Source organism: Parasteatoda tepidariorum, chromosome 9 (assembly GCF_982258835.1).
Source record: "Parasteatoda tepidariorum strain Cologne lab strain chromosome 9, Ptep-v5.0, whole genome shotgun sequence".
NCBI classification, from domain to species: Eukaryota; Metazoa; Arthropoda; class Arachnida; order Araneae; family Theridiidae; genus Parasteatoda; species Parasteatoda tepidariorum.
The window spans coordinates 85,529,994-85,549,746 of record NC_141763.1 but is presented as its reverse complement, the minus strand read 5'-3'; the positions used below and the strand labels follow the sequence as shown (position 1 = coordinate 85,549,746).

General features: G+C 31.1%; 1 protein-coding gene across 2 annotated transcripts; it reads right to left on the bottom strand.

Annotated features, from left to right (window-relative positions):
• Positions 1-320: 320 nt before the first annotated feature.
• Positions 321-19,540, bottom strand: LOC107451781 (uncharacterized). 2 transcript variants are annotated; one of them, XM_071186474.2, is made up of 7 exons: positions 19,219-19,540; positions 12,970-13,200; positions 11,442-11,675; positions 8,757-8,987; positions 5,246-5,479; positions 3,347-3,652; positions 321-726 (listed from the first exon to the last, which is right to left on the bottom strand). In XM_071186474.2, exons 1-7 carry the CDS (start codon positions 19,235-19,237, stop codon positions 692-694), a joined length of 1,290 nt encoding a protein of 429 aa, XP_071042575.2. In that variant the 5' UTR covers positions 19,238-19,540; the 3' UTR covers positions 321-691. The 2 variants fall into 2 exon arrangements, with proteins under 2 accessions (XP_071042575.2, XP_042909640.2); XM_043053706.3 differs by lacking the exon at positions 19,219-19,540 and adding an exon at positions 15,999-16,106.
• Positions 19,541-19,753: the final 213 nt, after the last annotated feature.

Genomic DNA, 19,753 nt, shown 5'->3' with positions numbered 1-19,753 from the left:
GAAAAAAATACCACTTTGATATTGTTTAAATTTACTATTACTATTTTTTGAATACGCCTTATGTTGTTTTAAAGCATAAGTTTGGCTTGTGGTTGAAATGAGAAAAATTCAATGTGCAATTTTTTTTTTACAATTTGTGCATGAAGCTGATCGTTAAGTTCTAGATCATTAATCGACACTCTTTAATTTATAGTACTAAGTAACTGTAATTTGCACCATAAACTAATTTGCAAAACTCTTAATAATTTCAGACACCAATTTAAATAAGTTTATCTTAAAATGTTGTGTATTAAAGCAATAGAATCACGTCGTACTGAATCAAAAATATTTCGGGCATACATCTTTAAATTAGTTATAAAAATATTTTATTGGAAGGCGATACCTTTATGACATTTGTGAATTTAATCCTGATGACAACCTTAAAGTATGTGGAAATTAATGTGGGAAAACTGTATCCTATCATGTGATTTTCCGAGTAATAAAAATGCACCTACAATGGAAAACTGTGTTAGACCATTCTTTTCTTAAATCGTGCATCATAATTATGCTGCAACATTCACAATGTTTATAAAAAAGTACGAAATTAAAATATTTCTAAAATTTTTTCTCTTAATAGTTATGTTTTCTGTTCATTGTTGTACGCTGTTCATAATCTGACTGTTGGATCGAACAGGTTTGTCAGTAATTTTGCTTAACTCTTTTCTTTCTTTCCGTTTGCAGCAATATCTGAAAAAAAATGAACAAATCTTGTTATAAATTGTTCAGTTAGTATTTTACAGTTGTAATTACGACTGGGAAGTTGACAACTTTAAAATTTTTGAAAAATTCCTTTAAAAGCCCTTTAAAAATGGGTTTAAATTGAGAAATAACACCTTTTTAATCTTCACGCCGTGCTTTATATCAACTATTTTTTTAAAAATATATATAAATTGTAACTTGTGTTCATGAATTTAATAAAACAAAGTAGTAAGTAAAATAAATGCGCAATTCCTTAATTTATTGTAATTGAATTTTATTATCAAAAGCTCTTTTTTTTTTTGATATTCTTAAAAATTTTCTTTTTTAAAAAAAAGCTTGCATCAGTATTAACACTTGTTATTGGAGTAAATTTAAAATACAATATTCATTGCTAGATTTGTAGTAATTTATAAAGAAAAAAAATAATTTATAAGCAAAAAGCTTTTTAAATGAAGAAAAAAAATGTCAGTCAAAATTGATGAAAAAAATATTAATCAAAATTTACCAAAAAAGAAAGAAAATCTAAAAAAGTAAAAAAATGACCAAAGAATTATTACATTATTCGAGCGAAAATGCAAAAAATGATAAATAAAAGAAATCCTTTAATGTCAACATTCTAGCACTATGCAATACTAGAACGTAAAATACTTTACAATGTCCTTTAGCGATTAGTAAATGGTGTGCCACATCGTATTTTACAAGTCATACAAAAATATGTGACAGATATATTGACTTTTAACAATTTTGGCTTTATTTCGGACTGTTACTTCCCCCCGAATTTTTCATAAATCCTGTACTTTTTCCACAGCGGTCAGGTGACCAAGCTGTCAGGGTGCATGGCTGTGACGACAGTGATCCCTGGTTCGAATTCAACTCTGGTACAGGGGGTTGTCTTTCTATCTGCGGTTGTCTTCTGTTGTGTGGTGTGTGAATTCAGTACACCCTATTAACGGTTAACTATGACAGTATGACGTGGGTAATGTACTTTGCCTCCGTGGCTATGGCAATGAGCAATACTTCTGGCATCTTTGATGGCGAAGAGCGTAATGAATAGTTCAGTGCCGGCCATTAAAGAAAATATTTTGCTGCTCAAGTCATGTAACTATAAATTAGTATAGTATTTATGTGAAAATACACAACTATAAGTGTGGCGTTAAGAGGAGTAAATCATGATTTAAGAAACGTTTTCAAATATCATTTAATGATAAAATCTACCTATGTTACTGGCAAAGTTTGAAATCCGGCATCGTATATAATACCTGGGGATTTTATATAATGCCTAAAACTAGCCAGAAATGCGTAAAACGATTCATGTTTCATACTTTTCCTAGGCATTCTATAGAATGCCAAATGAGAAACTATCAAAGTAGGAAGTGCATCTTCGATTTGTGTGGGGTATCACGTGACTTGCTACGAAAATTTCGCCTTAAAAATTTGTTTCCCTTAATAAGAAAGGCATAGTTTGAAACTCGGCATTGTATATAATGCCTGCAACTAACTGACGATCTAAGAAACGATTTATATTTCACACATTTCTTAAGCATTCTATAGAACATCAAATGAGAAACCAGCTAAGTATGAAATGCGTCTTCAATTCGTTTCGAATAACACGGCAAGGCACATGACTTATTTATACTTTACCGTATGAAGTCACGTGCCTTGCTAACAAAATTTAAACGAAAATTTCGTTTCCCTTAATAAGATAGACATAAACTTCGTTTTGTTATAACTTCCATTTTCTTTACGTAATTTGAATAATTTTTTTTAATGGCGCTGTCATTATTTTTTCAGAATAACACTTTTATTTTTGAGGAATGTCCTTCTTTCATATTATAGTCTTATCAGGTTCATACTTTGCCTAAATAGCATTTGTCATTCTATAGAAATCCTAGGTATTATATACAGTCCCCAGGGAAATTATGAAATAATTTTCATACTTTGCCTGAAAAAGGTTTTTTATTAACCGCTTGGATAATCTATAACATGCCGGCGCTTCATACTTCTCCGGTAACATCTACACATTTGCTGGACTGTTATGCAACAATACCTCACTTGTCTAGACAGTAAAGTTGGAGCTTCTCACTTCTTGAAAAATTCAAGATGGTGGCAAACGACTACCTCGGAGGAAGGAAAAATTTCAGGTTTTCAATTTGGCTATAAACTCCAACTTTCAGATGAACTTGCAGCTTTTACCGTGATATTTATGTATTCAACTATTTTTTGTGCCACAGAAATTGTTAGCTCTGAGTTTAAATTAACTGATTAATAATACAGTCTAACCCCGATGTAATGAACCCATGGGACCATGATGTTAAGAAATTGTGTCATTATATACATTATTGTTTTTTAATTGAAATTAAAAAGCAGTCAAAATCACTTCCTTGGGCAATCTAGTGTCATGGAAATTTCCTTGCAAAGAAACTCGATATAGTAAATAATTTTATAATTTTATAAAGCAAATTATGTACTACTGTAATCATTATTACCAACTATACTACTGTATTTTTATCGATTTTAGGAATCTAAACTATCTTCCATAGTGGGCTTATGTCAGTTGGTTCGCTATAACAGGGTTCGACTGTATTAATACAATAGTTTTGCAATTTACCTTTAATTATGTCCACATCATAAGTTGCTGGTTCGTAGTTGTCGGAATGGCAGGCATATTTTCCCTTGTCATTCGGCGTTGCATCTTTAATGGATAGTTTTGAAACATATTTGAAAGCACTAACATTCTCAACAGTTGTGTGAATCTTTGAAGAATTTGATTTGTATTGGTCAGGTATTTCTTTGTCATTGTGGTACCACTTCACATAATAAGGCTCACTCGGAACAAAGATGCAAGTCAGCTTGATATCTTCCTTTTCTTTAACTTTAACATCTAGAGGTCCTTCGGGGATAGCTCTGCCAATAACTATATTAATGAAGATAAAAAAAAAATTTTTATTAGTTTATTTAAGGTAGTCATATTCAAAATTTATTTAGAGCTGTATGATAATTTAACTAAAATCCAAACTGGGCATAAAAGTAGGAGAAGGAGACGAATATACATCAATTAAAAAATTAGTGGAAGAGTGGAGATTAATACTTTCAGCAAAATGATCGCCAAATTTTGGCGACTGATGGGCCGTGGCATGAGAAATATGAAGGAACGAAAGCAAGAAGGAAAAATTCTTAGTGTCTGTCAAATCAGAAGGGTAAAACTCGTAATTTTTCCAGGCAAGTCGCTGTAGATACATATATTTTTAAAACTTATTCTAAATAGAAGAACCAGGCAATTTTATGCGTAAATCAGAGTTTATCTAAAACATATTATCTTAAATTTAAATATTTTTGAAATTCGTAAGAAAAAATTTAATTGTCCAGTAAGTGCTTACAATTTTAAATATTTATTATAAATGCTTATTTATCTTTTTTATCCTCTGTCATAAATTAGATTTGAAACAAAGCAAAATAGAAAAAAAACTTTAAATGTTTATTAAATACATAATTAATTTATTAAATACACTTTTATTAAATAAATAATTAATAGTAATAAAAAAATAAAGAAACGCTCTATCTTCTAAAAATAATTTTTCACCTGAGCAAATCCATTTAGTAGTAAACATTTTTAATGAAAATATGTTAAATGAAATAATTAAAATCTGATAGCAATTTCTTTTAAATACAATTTATTATATCGGTCGGTGTTAATATAAATAGGTAATCTTAATTTTCGCTATTCCTTTAAAGTTCAAAACCGATACAAAAAATGAAATTATAAAGAATATAGATGTTACTGTGAATGACCGAAATAGGTGGATGTTAACTTCCATCTGCGAATATTGACAATCACATAGTAGCTTTGGTAAAGTGCCATTCTCCGGTATACATTTGCCCGGTATACCCTACACTGGTGTTTTAGTAAATAAAAATAACAAGATACCGGGAAAAAAATTTATATAAATCCGGAAAGTAAAAGATATAATCTTTTCATCAGCTCACACGATTATATCCACAAAAAAAGGTGCTTTCTAATATTGTATCAATATAGCCAAAGCAAAATATATCAATACAATAGTGTGAGGAGCACTCAAACAAATTTTGCAAAAAAATTACAAAAAATTTTTTGTAATTATTTGAGGGTGTAATTTTGTAACGGGTTTAGACATTTATTATTATTTTTGCCAATTTTATCTCAACAGACATAAACCTCATCGCATCTGTAAAACTGTCCAATGCATTGTCCAACGGTGCACCGAAATTTATCTTTAGGACAAGTCCTCTTGTCACTATTTTTCTAATCGCTTCCGTCTTTTCGGGTAGCAAATCCATTTCTTACTCATGAACTATCTGCATAATGACCATAATAATTGGCCATTTAACCTACTAGGCATATTAGCATTTTTAACTAATATTTGTAAAGAAATAATAAGTGTTATAATAGTAACCAATTAAAGTAATTGGCACTTTGGCAGTGAAACTAATGCGTGAAAAGGGAGAATAGTTTAGAAATTTTAAAACTTACAGCAAGAAATTTCATCACTTCTATCCCTGCAATGGTAAATTCCATCACATCTATAAAACTTTTCAATGCATTGTCCGCTGGAACATCGGAATTCATCTTCATGGCAAGTTCTCTTGTCGCATTCTTCCTCGTCGCTTCCATCCTTGCAAAAGGCATACCCGTCACACACGTATGACCTATCTGCACATTGGCCACTTTTGCACGTGAATGGTTTGTTAAAGATTTTGCTGCAATCTGCATGAATAAAAGGTTCATATTTTTCCTTTGTTTCAATCGATATTACATACAAATTATGCTCTGCATTTTTAACTAGCAGAAGCGGAATAAAAATAATAAAGCCCTATAAATTGTGCAGTGACGCGAAAGATTCAGAAAACCACAAGAATCACTGAATATCCATTAAATGTTTTGTTTTCATTAAAATATCTTAATTTAACACGTAAACTTGCCTTTACTAAGACAAATTAGATAATTATACTAATGGATTGCAGCTTTGAACCATTTTTTAACGTGGCCACATTTTAAAACGTGTGGTCACTTTTTTTCAAAAATTGAAAATATTAAACGACTAAAGTCCTTACAAAGTTTATTTCTGAAATGAAGAAACAAGCGTAAAACAAATTAAATTTCAGAATCTAATATATATAATTCTCTTAAGTGGCTCCCAAATTTTAGCTGTATTTCTTTTCCGCCGGTGGCAACGTTTACTTTGTTTTGTTTACGTTACTATTTCTCTTACACGGCGAATCGACAAATGATTGCCGCTAAAAATGTCACATGCCAAATCTAGCTGACGTGGCTCAACATATAGCGCTTTTAAAAACGGAAACTGAAATAACCGGAGAGCATCAGCTGCGGCAATCTCATACTATTAAGCTAGGCAGAAGTGAGTAGTCTTGGTCGATAGATCTCTATTTTAGTATTTTGTCGAAAGCGCTTCTTTCACGAATTTATATATTACGAATTTATTTGACGATTTTTGATTTATATCACGAATTATACTATAGCACATTTCTAATAGGTTTAACGATTTATTTGAATTCAAATTTATTATAATGACTTAGTATTTACTAAAAAGATATAATTTTTTTTTAAAAAAAAAGTTTTCATATGGATTTGGATGATTGTTCTGAATTCTTAGAATTTTGTGCATTTGCAATATACCTAAGTTAATAGCGAGCGAAGCGAGCTTGGTTTGCGACGGAAACCATATAAGATTGCGTAGCAATTTTCGGGGGTTGGCGAGCGTTAGCGAGCAGGGAGCGCAGCCCACTAGTATTATAAAATACTCATAATAATTCCAAATTTTTAAAATAAAATCATAATAAAATGTGACGAAAAAAATGAGATCGGCAGATAATTCTTAATCTGTCTGTGGTCAGTGGCGGTCGTCAATATAGCAATATACATGGTGGTCTACAATTCCAAGAATCGTTTATACTTGATTCTGATCTATAAACTGGACTTATTCAGATTCTGGAATTCAGAAATGGTCTTAAGAAATTTTCGGAACTTAAGAAGGTAACAAGTTAAGTGGTTTTTGGGCTTCTTAGTTCTGTGTACTATAATGAAGCTAAATCAACTTACAATCTAATTTTTAAGAAATTACGGCAAAGTTTGTTCAGTTTCTGGATGAATTCTACTTTACTTTAATTAACTTTAATAATTACTGGGATGTTAAACATGGATGTAAGGTAATTTAGTCAAAATCTTTACCGCAGAAATTGAAGCATAATTAAAACCAAAAACAAATAGACTTTTCTTCATAAATTGAGATTTTTTTAGAGTTTAAGTTGTTTTTTATATTATTCTTAACTCGTCCGCATAATCAGAAAAAAAACAATACCGGATGTGCGATGCCTAATTTTTAAAAGTATTTTAACGTAAATTACAAGTCCCTAAATTTTACTTACAAAAACTATTTAAAAAAAAGTATGTCAAGAGTGAAAATGTATTTTCCGAATTTTTTTTTTAACTCGAACATATTTGGAAAATTTGAAAAATTTGAGGTGGGCAATCAAACGATATACCATCTCGATATTTTTTAAAAACGGCAATAGCAATATTATAAAAATATTCTCGTGATATATCGTAAATATCATGTCTTACGAAAACTACCGTGCATTCGATAATTATCACCAATCAGAATACCACGATATTATAAACATTGGCGAGGTGCGTTCCGACAATCACTACTCACCTTCTACTGCTTAATCTCAAAATTCACTATCGATTTTGGTACGTTTAACTCGCGAGGTATATCACTTAAGGATCAGACGCTTCTACATGATACCTGACAATTACGCTCAGCTCTGAATCTCGTGGTATCTTGAATGCGGCTAATGCCATTGATGTTTCCTACACAATATTTAAGGATAATAAGTGTGAAGTACATCAGGACCGCAGATATCCTTTTTTGCACGGGTGTCCCAACACATATTGGTAAATAGTGTGTATATATATATATATATATATATATATATATATATATATATATATATATATATATATATTGTACTTAAATATCGCGTAAGAAACATCAATGGTATTAGCCGCATTCAAGATACCACGAGATTCAGAGCTGTCTGACTTCGAGAAAGGCGTAATTGTCAGGCATCATATTGAAGCGGCTGATCCTTAAGTGATATACCTCGTGAGTTAAACATAACTAAGTCGATTGTGATTTTTGAGATTAAGCAGTAGAAGGTGAGTGGTGATTATCGGAGAATGCCTCGACCCGGCAGATCCACGAAACTGACCGATAGAGTTCAATGAGTGTTATACAAAGAAATTCGGAAAACCACCCCAAACAGATTGACCATAAGGAGTTGCAACAAGCACCATGGAAATCTTGTTTTGATAAATTCCGTTCATGAAAAGCACATTTGCTTGTTTTCCACAGTCGTACTGCTATCCATAACGTTCGAATACAAAATCCAAACGCACTGTTCAGCTGAAGTGGTGCAAGGCACGTCAAAATTGAGCAGTTGATGAGTGGAAACAGGTTCTCTAGAAAGATACATCACGGTGCTATCTCTATCGTTGTGTCAGTAGTATCATTATGTAGTGCCAGGGCTTAGCGCATCTCTGGAAAACGCCTTTTTGTCAGAATGCATTGTACTTACAGTAAAGTTAAAAAAACTGTGCAGCATGTTTCTATATGGTATGGACTATATATATATATATATATATATACATATATATATATATATATATAGTATTATATGTAACTATAATGAAATTAACATAATAGGAAATTGAGTAAAAAAAATTAACAAATAAAGCACACTTTGCTATGTACGGTAAAATATCACTATCTACATCATGATAATAAAATTTTGATAACACCAGGAAATGGTCGAAACATCACTCTAAAAGTTTTAATGTATCGATTTCATCATTTAACATTAAGAATTTTTTTAAGTTTTTTATTGTAGATAATGAGTTTTTTATTGTAGATAGTTAATTAAATGAAAAAATAAAAAAAAGTAATGACTTTCAAAACACTTACTGCAATGCATTTCGTCAGAATCGTCAACACAGTTCAAATTACCGTCACACTCAAATAACTTGTGAACACATTGTCCATTAGAGCATCTAAATTCTTCTTTTTCGCAAACTCTGTCTTTACAGTTCAGTTCGTCACTGCCATCTTGACATTCTTTCTGTCCATTGCACACCTGATGATATCCAATGATGTCACCACTTTTACAGGTGTAACTTTTTCCGTAAAAAAAGTCATCTAAAAAATTATTAAAATTTATTAAATTTTTTAAACAGTTCAAGTTCTGTATCATGTACCAGTACTTAAAATAAATTAAGCCTCATTGTGGTGGGAGATGATCGTTGTTTTTACGCTATACTTAACGGTTTTTTTTTTATTCTAATAATCATTAACTCCTAAAAAATACACAGACTTGCATGGTCGATTCTAATCCTGCTTCCAGCTCACACCGACTTAAAATATCCCCATTGGTGGAAGGATCATGGATTAGAGCCCCCTTACCGTCGGACTAACCGTGGGAGATTTTCGCATTTTCTATCTCCATGTAACGCAAATGAGGGTTCGTTACATCAAGAAGTTCTCCATGAACTCTAGTTTGTCACAATGCTCAAAGTTTTCTTGTCTTCTGGGCCTGGTTTAAAATTTCAAGTATACGAATTTGAACACTGATTGCCGTAAACTTGAAACTGAGTCGGTTGTTCAACGCTGGTTATAAAATATAAATCCGGACATAAAGCAGTGGTTGCTCAGGGGACAGAACGCACCCGGGTTGCACCGACCACAGTGATTTAAAATATCTTCATTATCTTCAGCGAAGACAGATCAATCTCTAGAAGCCTCTTACTGTCCAGCTACCCATGGGAGGTTTTTTTTTTGGTTTTCAGCACCATGTAAAGCAAAGGGGGTTTGTTGAAGCAAAAAAAAAAAGTTCCCTTGAAGACAAATAATATTTTCTAGTACATAAACCCTTGTTTTCCAGATTGGGTTCAAAATTACAAGGCAGCGGAGTTGAACATTGGAAGTCGTGAACTCAAAATTAGGTCAGATGTTCAAAGTCGGTGATAAGAAAAAAATGATAAGATTCCAGAATAATCGTAGAAATACTTTCGAAAAGCAAGTGAAGTGAAGTATGTGCACTTAGTTCAATTAAATTTAACGGAGATAAATCTACTCGTGATTAAATTCTTAAGAAACTAACTTAAAGTTCGTACAGCAGCTGCACTAACTTCACTTCACTTTAGCAAACTTAAATTTTTTTATTTTGAAAATGGATGTAAGGTAACTTAGCTAAAATCTTAATAGCAACGAAATTAAAGCAGGAAAATACATAAAGGTGCATTTTTTGCAAATTTTCCGGAGATTTTTTGTCTCCAGTTTGTATTGTTTTCTATGTTATTCACAATTTGAACTCAAAATCTTATAAAAAAAATCCTTTATCCATGATGTGTAATTTTAAATATATTTCGACCTAAATTATAAGTTCCTGATTTTAACACTTAAAAAAGTATTTCATGGGTGCAAATATATTTTCTGAATTTTTTTTAATGGAATAAATTTAATAAAGAAGCTAATTAGAGAGAGACCATCAATCGATATATTTCTTCGATATATTCTAAAAATTGCTGTAAAGATATTTTAAAATTATTCTTATGATATATCGTGTCATCTCAAGTCAAACTTTTCGATGGTTTTCCATTGATGGATCGACATAAGATGGATGGTAACCTTTAATAATTCCATCAGGAACCATTATCTTTTTGATGGTAACCAACATAAGTAACCATCACGCCAATGTAGGAATTCGGAGTGATTTACGATGATCCAACATAAGAATATCAACTTGCTTTGAAGGTTTGCTTATTTTAGGTTTGTTATTTTTTCATCATAGTCAAATGCTGAAACGATCATGAAAAACCATCATCCTAATGTAGGAATTTGATTTGATTTATGATGGTCCAACATAAAAAACCAAATTGCTTTGATGGTATATTCCTGAAAACAACAAGAATTCTCATTAAACTATCATGGAAATGTATAGTTGGATCCATCATGGATTGTTTGTTCATGATAATCAAACTTCTCTTGATGGTTGACCGTCATAGTATTAAAGTAGCATTTTCCACCATGGAATGAGGGAAGTTCGTTGGTATATCAAAAACCATGAACGCAGAATGAAAAACTTTGGATGATGATGACCATCAAATGATGTTGGATCATCATGAATCGCACTAAAACCAACATAAACCATCAAAATTATTTGATGGGACCATTAAGAACTTTGTCTTGGGTTACGATAAATATTATATGCTAGATAATTATCAACAATAAGAATATCCTGATATTACGTTTAAGCATTTCCGACCAATTTATTAATTCGATTTCTACAGTGGTAAACACCATCGCATCTACAAAACTTTTCAATGCACTGTGCGCTGAAGCATAAAGATTTATGACAAGTTCTCTTGTCACAATCATCTTCAGCTTCCATTTTTGGAGGAAGCAGGTCCGTTTCTTACATATGAGCTATCTTCACATTTGCCATAATAATGAGCCATTTAAACTAATATTTGAGACAGGATAATAGTTGTTAGAATAGTTTGCCATAAATTTTGACATTTTAAACGAATTAACATTTTGGCAATAAAACTAAAAAGTTAAATAGGTACAGAATTTGGAGTTTTTAAATCTTACCGCAATCATTTTCATCACTTCCGTCCCTGCAATTGTAAGCTCCATCACATCTATTAAACTTTCCAACGCATTGTCCACTGGAACATCGGAATTCATCTTCGAGGCATGTTCTCTTGTCACAATCTTCTTCGTCGCTTCCATCTTTACAAAAGGGATATTCGTCACACACGTATGAGCTATCTGCACATTGGCCACTCTTGCATATGAATGGTTTGCTAAAGATTTTGCTGCAATCTGAATGAATTAAAAGCTCATATTATTCTTTTCGTTTCAATCGATATTACATACAAATTATGCTTTGCACTTTTTACTGGCAGAGGCAAAATAAAAATAATAGGGCCTTTCAAATTGTGCAGCGACGCGAAGGATGATGAAAACCACAACAATCTCTAAATATCCATTAAATTTGTGTTTTTTTTTTCTTCATTAAAAGGTCTTAACTTATAAGATAAACATTCCTTTACGGTATAGAACAAAAATAGGAAATTGTACGACTGGCTGGTTGTTTTGACGCCTCTTTAAACTGTGGACAGATATATACACCGAAGAGCCATTACATTATGTTCACCCTGCTAATAACATGTAGGACCACCTTTAGCCCTCAAAACTGCTAGCACACCCCGTGGCATTGATTCCACAAGGTGATGATAGGTAGTCTGAGGTATCTGGTACGAAGCTCTCCCCAACTGGTCCTGCAATTCCCTCACATTGCGAGGGGGTAGCGTGGCAGCACAAATTTGGTTTTTCAAGTAGGACCACAAATGCTCTATTGGATTAAGGTCAGGGGAATTTGGGGGCCAAGACATGACTTGAAAGTCACTGGAATGTTCCTCGAACCAATCCATGATGATTCGACCCTTATGACATGGTGCATTATCCTGTTGGTAAACACCATCCCCAGCAACTGTTGCCATGAATGAGTGAACATGGTCTGCAACTATGTTCAAGTAGCTTACAGACGTCAGGGATTGTTCTATGAGGATTATGGGTCCTATTGTGCCCCATGAAAACATTGTTCCTGGGCGAGAAACCATGAAAACCTGAGAGAGTCCATTATTATAGATGGAGGGTGGTCATAATGTAATATATAATATATATATATATATATATATATATATATATATATATATATATATATATATATATATATATATATATATATATATATATATATATATATATATATATACAGACATTTACTGCGTGCAATGATATAACTAGTTTTATCTATCTATAATGGAGTTTTAGTGATAGCGAAATTTCCATTTGCATTGCAAAAATATTGACCAATGAAAATTGAAAATGATACCTAGCAAAATAAACTTTGTGATATACAGTGCAATATCGATATCTACATCATGATAATTAAAATATGATCGCTCTCAGCACAAATCGTAATATCACTCTCGAATTATTTTGGGTAATAAATCATTTGTCATAAAGAAAAACAATCTAAAGGTAAGAATTTTTTTTGCTGATTATTATTAAAATTAAAAAATGATGATAAAATGACTTTCAAAACACTTACTGCAGTGCTTTTCGTCAGAATCGTCAACACAGTCCAAATTACCGTCACACTCGAGTAACTTATGAACACATTGTCCATTAGAGCATTTAAATTCTTCTTTTTCGCAAACTCTGTCTTTACAGTTCAGTTCGTCACTACCATCTCGACATTCTTTCTGTCCATTGCACACCTGATAATATCCAATGACGTCACCAGTTTTACAAGTGAAACTTTTTCCGTAATAAAAATCACCTAAAAAAGAAATTAAAGCTTATCAAGTTATTGAAATACCGGTGATCACTTAAAGTCCCAATTATGATTGTGAAAATTAAGTTGAGTCACGTTTTTTTTAAAATAACTTTTATATTTGTGATATGTATGTTTAAGAAATGAAAAAAAATTAAGAAAATATTTCTTTTCTGCTTTTATGTCAAAAAAGTAATCTCGTTACAATACTGCGTTTTATGATAAAGAAATTTAAAAAAAAATTTTACTTAAATCACTTTAAGTTTCAAACAGTATTGAAAATTTATTGGGATATTTACTACACACCTATCAAGTGTGATTTTGTGACATCAAGCAAATCAAATACGCTTTAAAATTTAGACTTAATTAAGCTTTTATTAATTAGACTTAATTAATTAGATATGTTTGTTGTCAAAAATGCGATAAATTATGAATTGCCGCAAATTCGTTGGTGTCCCGGAATAGTCCAGGAAGAGATATTATTTCACATTATTTCTATGAATAATTTTTAGGCTAAAGAATATATAATCATTTTTTAAAGTAAACAAAAATTAAATTAAAATTTAAAAAGAAATTTCAATGAAATTTCTATAGAATGATTCCATAATTTAAAAATTTCATATTTTCAGTCTAACTTATTTAAAATAAAAAAGAAATCAACAGACCCAATAATTCTTTTCAAAATAACTCGTGATACACGTAATCCAATTTTTAGTAACCTTAATAAGTTTAAAAATTTATTCAAAAATTGAAAACTAAATATTACGGAGAGTAACAGTGCATGTTACGTCCATTAGAATCAGTTCTTAATTTTTTTAAATAAGAAATTCAAATTCTGAGAGTAGGTAATAAAATTTGAGGTAAGTGTAAATGGAACTAAAAGTCATTTTGACGAAAATTATTTAAACTGCGTTGATTTTCTTGTTTGTTATGCACATCTAAAGTCTGCAGATCTTACATTCATAAATAATGGTGTATTTTAGGTATAAATTTTTATTTTTACTTAAAGATAAATTAAAGTTTTAACACAATAGAATCGATAGCAAATGAAGTATGATCAATTCTGTACTTACGCAATAAAACATTTTGGGATATTTTAATTTAGTAAATTTTAAATATAACGTAACAATATCTGCTTAAAGAAATTAAAATGAATACAATGCAACCGTGGGCTTTGACAAGAAAAAAAACAAAAACAAAATATTCAACTTAATATTTTCCTATAGATAATGATAAATTTTGGAAACAAAATTAGCTCAATTATTTTGGAAACTTAACAATTTAGAAAACTAAATTAAAGATGTAAAAATGGTAAGGATAAAAATGAAAAACTCCTAAGATAATAAGCAAAATAATAAAATACAAATTATGTAATAAATATTAAACAGTTCTATAGTGCGGAAAATGTGTACTATATCTGAACTAATAACAGCAATATTTTAACCTATTGCATATTTACTTCGCTGCAAAAAGTGAGGTGGAAAATTAAGCGCTAACTTCCTAATTTAAGAAGAAAGTCGTCTGTGAGTTTTTAAATCTTGACACAACTCAAAATGAGTGTTTACTAAAATGAACAAAGCTCAAAATTCTTGTTAAAGAATATGGATCTTGTTTAAGAAAATCAACTTAGTTCGAAATACGTGTTTAAGAAATAGACACAATTTGAAATGCGTGTATTCGAAAATGGACACAATTCGAAATGCATATTTAAGAAAATGGACATAGTTCAAAAGCGTGTATGGACGCAACTTGAAAAACGTGTTTAGGAAAATTGAAACAGCTTTAAATGCGTGCATATGATGAATACAGTTCGAAACACAGCTGGATGAACACAGCTCGAAATTCTCGTTTAAGAAAATAGAATCAACTTGAAATACATGCTTAAGAAAACAGAATCAGCTCGAAATGCATGTTTAAGAAAATAGAATCAGCTCGAAATGCGTGTTTAAGAAAATAGAATCAGCTCGAAATGCATGCTTAAGAAATTGAATCAGCTCGAATAAATGCTTAAGAAAATAGAATCAGCTCGAAATGCATGTTAAAAATGGACACCGCTTGAAATGCGTGCAAATGGACACAATTTTTTCAGTTTTAGAATCAAATTTTACAACTGAATGGGAAATCGCGTGCTTACTTCCTTACTTATTTAAACACTAAGCATAATCATTAAGGGTCAATGTCCCGGATATAAGGATTGGGAGGTATATTACAGATGTAACTTTTTGGATGATGTATGCGTTTAAAGAATTTTAACCGGTAAAATGAGTTTAAAAACTCTAAATTCATACAACGGGAATCATCTTCCACTATTATAAATTTTTAGCACCTGTGGCAACCTTATAAGAAAAACTTTTGACTTGAAAAGCTTTATTTAAAAAAAAAATTATAATTTAATGAAATTAGCAAAGAATTTCAAATGGATTCATATTATGAAATTATTAGGATTTAATTACTCATTCTGAAAAATTCGAACAATCCTCATAAAAGAAGTTTAAGAAACGGAATCAAGCGTCCGTTTTCTTAAACAAGCATTCTGAGCTGCGTCCATTTTCGTGAACACGTATTTTAAGCTGCATCCAATTTCGTGAACACGCATTTTGAGCTTCATTTTTTAAAACGCGAATTTTGAATTGCGTCCATTTTCGTAAACATGCATTTCGAGCTCTGCTCAGATTTAAAAACTCACCGACGTTGTATAAAATATATGGCATTAATATCTAAAGTAATTCTAAATAAATAAAAATATCTATTATTTCTCTATTACAAAATGTTAAAATACATATAGAACGGTAACCGTAACTTACTTTCATCTCCTGAAGTAATCACTGAGAGAGAAATAAATATCAGAAGTAAGATAAGCATTTTAAAAAAATATCTTTTTGCAATTGAACAATTTGTGCTTCTTTATAAAGACTTGGTTTATAAATAAGGAAACTCTTACACACGTTAAACTATGTCAATAAGGATTCATTAAATATTTCCGGTCAAGCGAGTATATATATTAAAAAAACTTTTTTCGTAAAATTGTATGTTTTTTTTTTACTATTGTTTTCTAAATATTGTGCAATGCTCATTAGTTTCATAATTCTTACGCTAACTTAATTTAAAAAAAATAATAATACTGTAGCATTGGTTTAGATGAGCATTACGTAAAAGTCGCGGAGAAAAACAATTTCAATTTTTTTTTAAGTTCTTTTATGTTTCACAGAGCTTGCTTGCATTTTTTTTCTTCTAAAGATACATTTTAGAAAGTATTTTTTTATTGAATCATAAAGTGAATCGTTGAATAAGTAGGCCGTGTTGAAATTAATTTGAGGAACTGAAATTTCGAAAAATAATTTTTTTCTTGGCTTAAAGTTAGAAAAGAAAGTTTAGATGTCTTTAAAAAAAAACAAGATGAGATTTTTCAGATAAAACAAACATATTATAAAAATGTTTTACTGGTGGAAAAAAAAATTATTTTATTAAAAAAATACAAATAATAAAGTAAATTTCTACTCAAAGCTTATTGAACAAGGTTGCTGGGCAGTATTATCTATTTAAATTATTGAATTCGTTAAGGGTTTGTTTAAGCGGGTCTAAGATTTTTAAAAATTTGAATTATTATTTTTTCTTTCGCTTATTATTTTTTCCATTGATGCAAATTTCATAATTCGAAGAAAGAATTTTCTTTTAAGAGAAAATGAAGATTAAATGAGCAACATAAGAATACTTATTATCAGCATATGAATTACGGAAAACCAAATAATTTCACCAAGAAAGAATAAATAGTTAAGCACCAAACTAAAGTACTAAATTCATGCAGGAGGGTGCATAAATTTTGCGTAATGGTTTCAATCGAAGATTTAAAAGACAAAGGGAAAACAATATGAATATTGGAATAAAATTATTAGTTTGCCTTTTGTAATAAGAGCCTAAAACAATTTACGAAACACTCTGAATAACTTTTGATATAATAATCAGATCTTCACCTTCTAGGACTCAATTTTATTGGTTTGAGATGTGAACTTCAAATATGCTAATTAATTAATTGTCATAGACGATATTTTAAGTTACGAAATCAGCCAAAAAAACGCATTTTCTATGAATAAGCACAACTTTTTTTCAACGGATTTGCATTTCTACCCTTCAAAATATAGAGTGTAGCCACAATTTGGGTAATATAGTCCCAATAGTTTGGTCAGGAGACAGGTTCAAAGTTTGGATCCCTTAATGTTAATTTTACTTTTTGTGTATTTCGCTATATCCTGAGAACTTTTTAAGCGAATTGCAAAATTTTTACGCATGAATATAAAATAACTGCATACCAAAGAACCAAAGATAACTGCATGAAAAAAATTTTTAATAATTTTTTAAAATTTTTTTTAATTGTAGTCAGAAAACTTTTACATTTTGAGCGTACAAATTTTTGTATAAATTTAAAGAATGTAATTTTATAATGTAAAATACAAAATTTGAGCTACATTGGCTGAATAGTTTCTGAGAAATCGAATTTTAAATACACGACTTGAAAAAATTCAAAATTCGATTTCTAAGGAACTTAAAATATCGTTTGTATAAATTAATTAGCAGATCTGAGGTCACCCCTCCTTAAATCATTAAGATTGAGTCCTAGTACGCTAAGATTCGATCATTAAATCAAAAGTACTTCAAGCCCTTCCATTTTTTCCCCTTCTTTTTGCGCACTTGTTTATTTTCTTTCAGGATGCAATATAAAAATTTCGAAACCTAAGCTCGACATCATAAAAATATTTAATAGCAAGAAAAATTTATGTCAAATTCGCAATTTTCAAATCGCATCCGATTTAAAGTCATGCAGTCTTTTAATAAATAATTCTTGTTTTAGTAAATATTTTAAAGTCTAATCTACTTCTGAATAATCTAAAGGCTCATGTGACGAGCCACTTAATTACAGTTGAAGCTTCTTAAAAAATTAGCAGAGTTAATTAAAAATGTGCAAATTTTGGTTTGCCGTCTCCCGTTTTTTTATTTAATTGTTGTTTTACCGTATTCAAACAAAATAGTCAAATAACCATAAATAAGATAGTAAACAGTTTGAAAAACGGTTCATTAATTGATTTCACTTAATACGATTAAACAACCAGAATTCTATCCCATCAACTTAGCCCAACTAATGAAGCCACCTAGTTCCTTGCATCTGCATGCATATTGAAGTCTAGAGGGCAAATCTGTCTGTCACATGACCAACAGAATTGGAGCCCGACTCTACAATATTTCCCCCCTTTCCTACAGCGCATGAAGAGCTTACAGTGCCCCTCACTCTCTCTAATGGTCATTACCTAACCCAAAAGCCTAGCTCCTATGTCCAGTTGAATTTCTTTTTTACGGTTTTGAAACCATGCTTCAAAATTATGATCCGTGGATGAATTTGAGGGGGAGGAACCCTCTCATATTAAGTTGAAGACAACTATGACAAAAATCAAACAACATTTATTACCAACTGAAGCATAACAAGATAAAAATAGAAAAGTAAAATTAAGTATGAGAGTGCAAAGTTCGAAGTTTCTTAAATACTGGAAGCTTCTTAAAACTTCGAAGCTTCTTAAATAATCACGTTTGGGTCACCAATTGAGGGGGAGGAACCCTCTCATATTAAGTTGAAGACAACTATGACAAAAATCAAACAACATTTATTACCAACCGAAACATAACAAGATAAAAACAGAAAAGTAAAATTAAGTATGAGAGTGCACAGAGCAAAGTTCGAAGTTTCTTAAATACTGGAAGCTTCTTAAAACTTCGAAGCTTCTTAAATAATCACGTCCGGGTCACCGATTGAGGGAGAGGAACCCTCTCATATTAAGTTGAAGACAACTACGACAAAAATCAAACAACATTTATTACCAACTGAAGCATAACAAGATAAAAATAGAAAAGTAAAATTAAGTATGAGAGTGCACAGAGCAAAGCTCGAAATTTCTTAAATACTGGAAGCTTCTTAAAGCTTCCTAAATAATCACGTCCGGGTCACCAATTGAGAGAGAGGAATCCTCGCATACTCACCACGCCTGTCGTTACACATTAATGGGTCCTCCGAGTAAAACGGACTGTGACGTGTGTGTTGCTGAAGTTGTATTATTGGCCCTAGATGACACCACTGAAAAACAAGAAGCGCACCCTCTGACTTGAATTCGCTTGGAATCCCATAGTAGGCTAGCCATCATTGGCAAGTGGCATGGCATTAGTATCAACAAAGTACTTGCAGCTCATGCGCATGAAATTATTCTTAATTATAGCCCGTTTTATAATTGTGTGCAGAATGGTATTATTTCATTTCATTGGTTTCAGAGCTATAACTAAATGCACAAACTGAATTAATATTAAAAAATGGTCCATACTTTTAACCCCTCTCCTGTCTAAAGTATTGGAGGCATGTTTTCCAGATTACGGCTACTCTTCTATGCGTTGAGGGTCAATCATAGGTCAGAATAATTTTTGTTTATTCAAAGAAAGTGAGTTTTGTGTTTGATTTCGTAACTTGAAATATCACCTGAGACAATCACTTAGCCTATTTAAAGTCAGACCTCCGAATCATTAT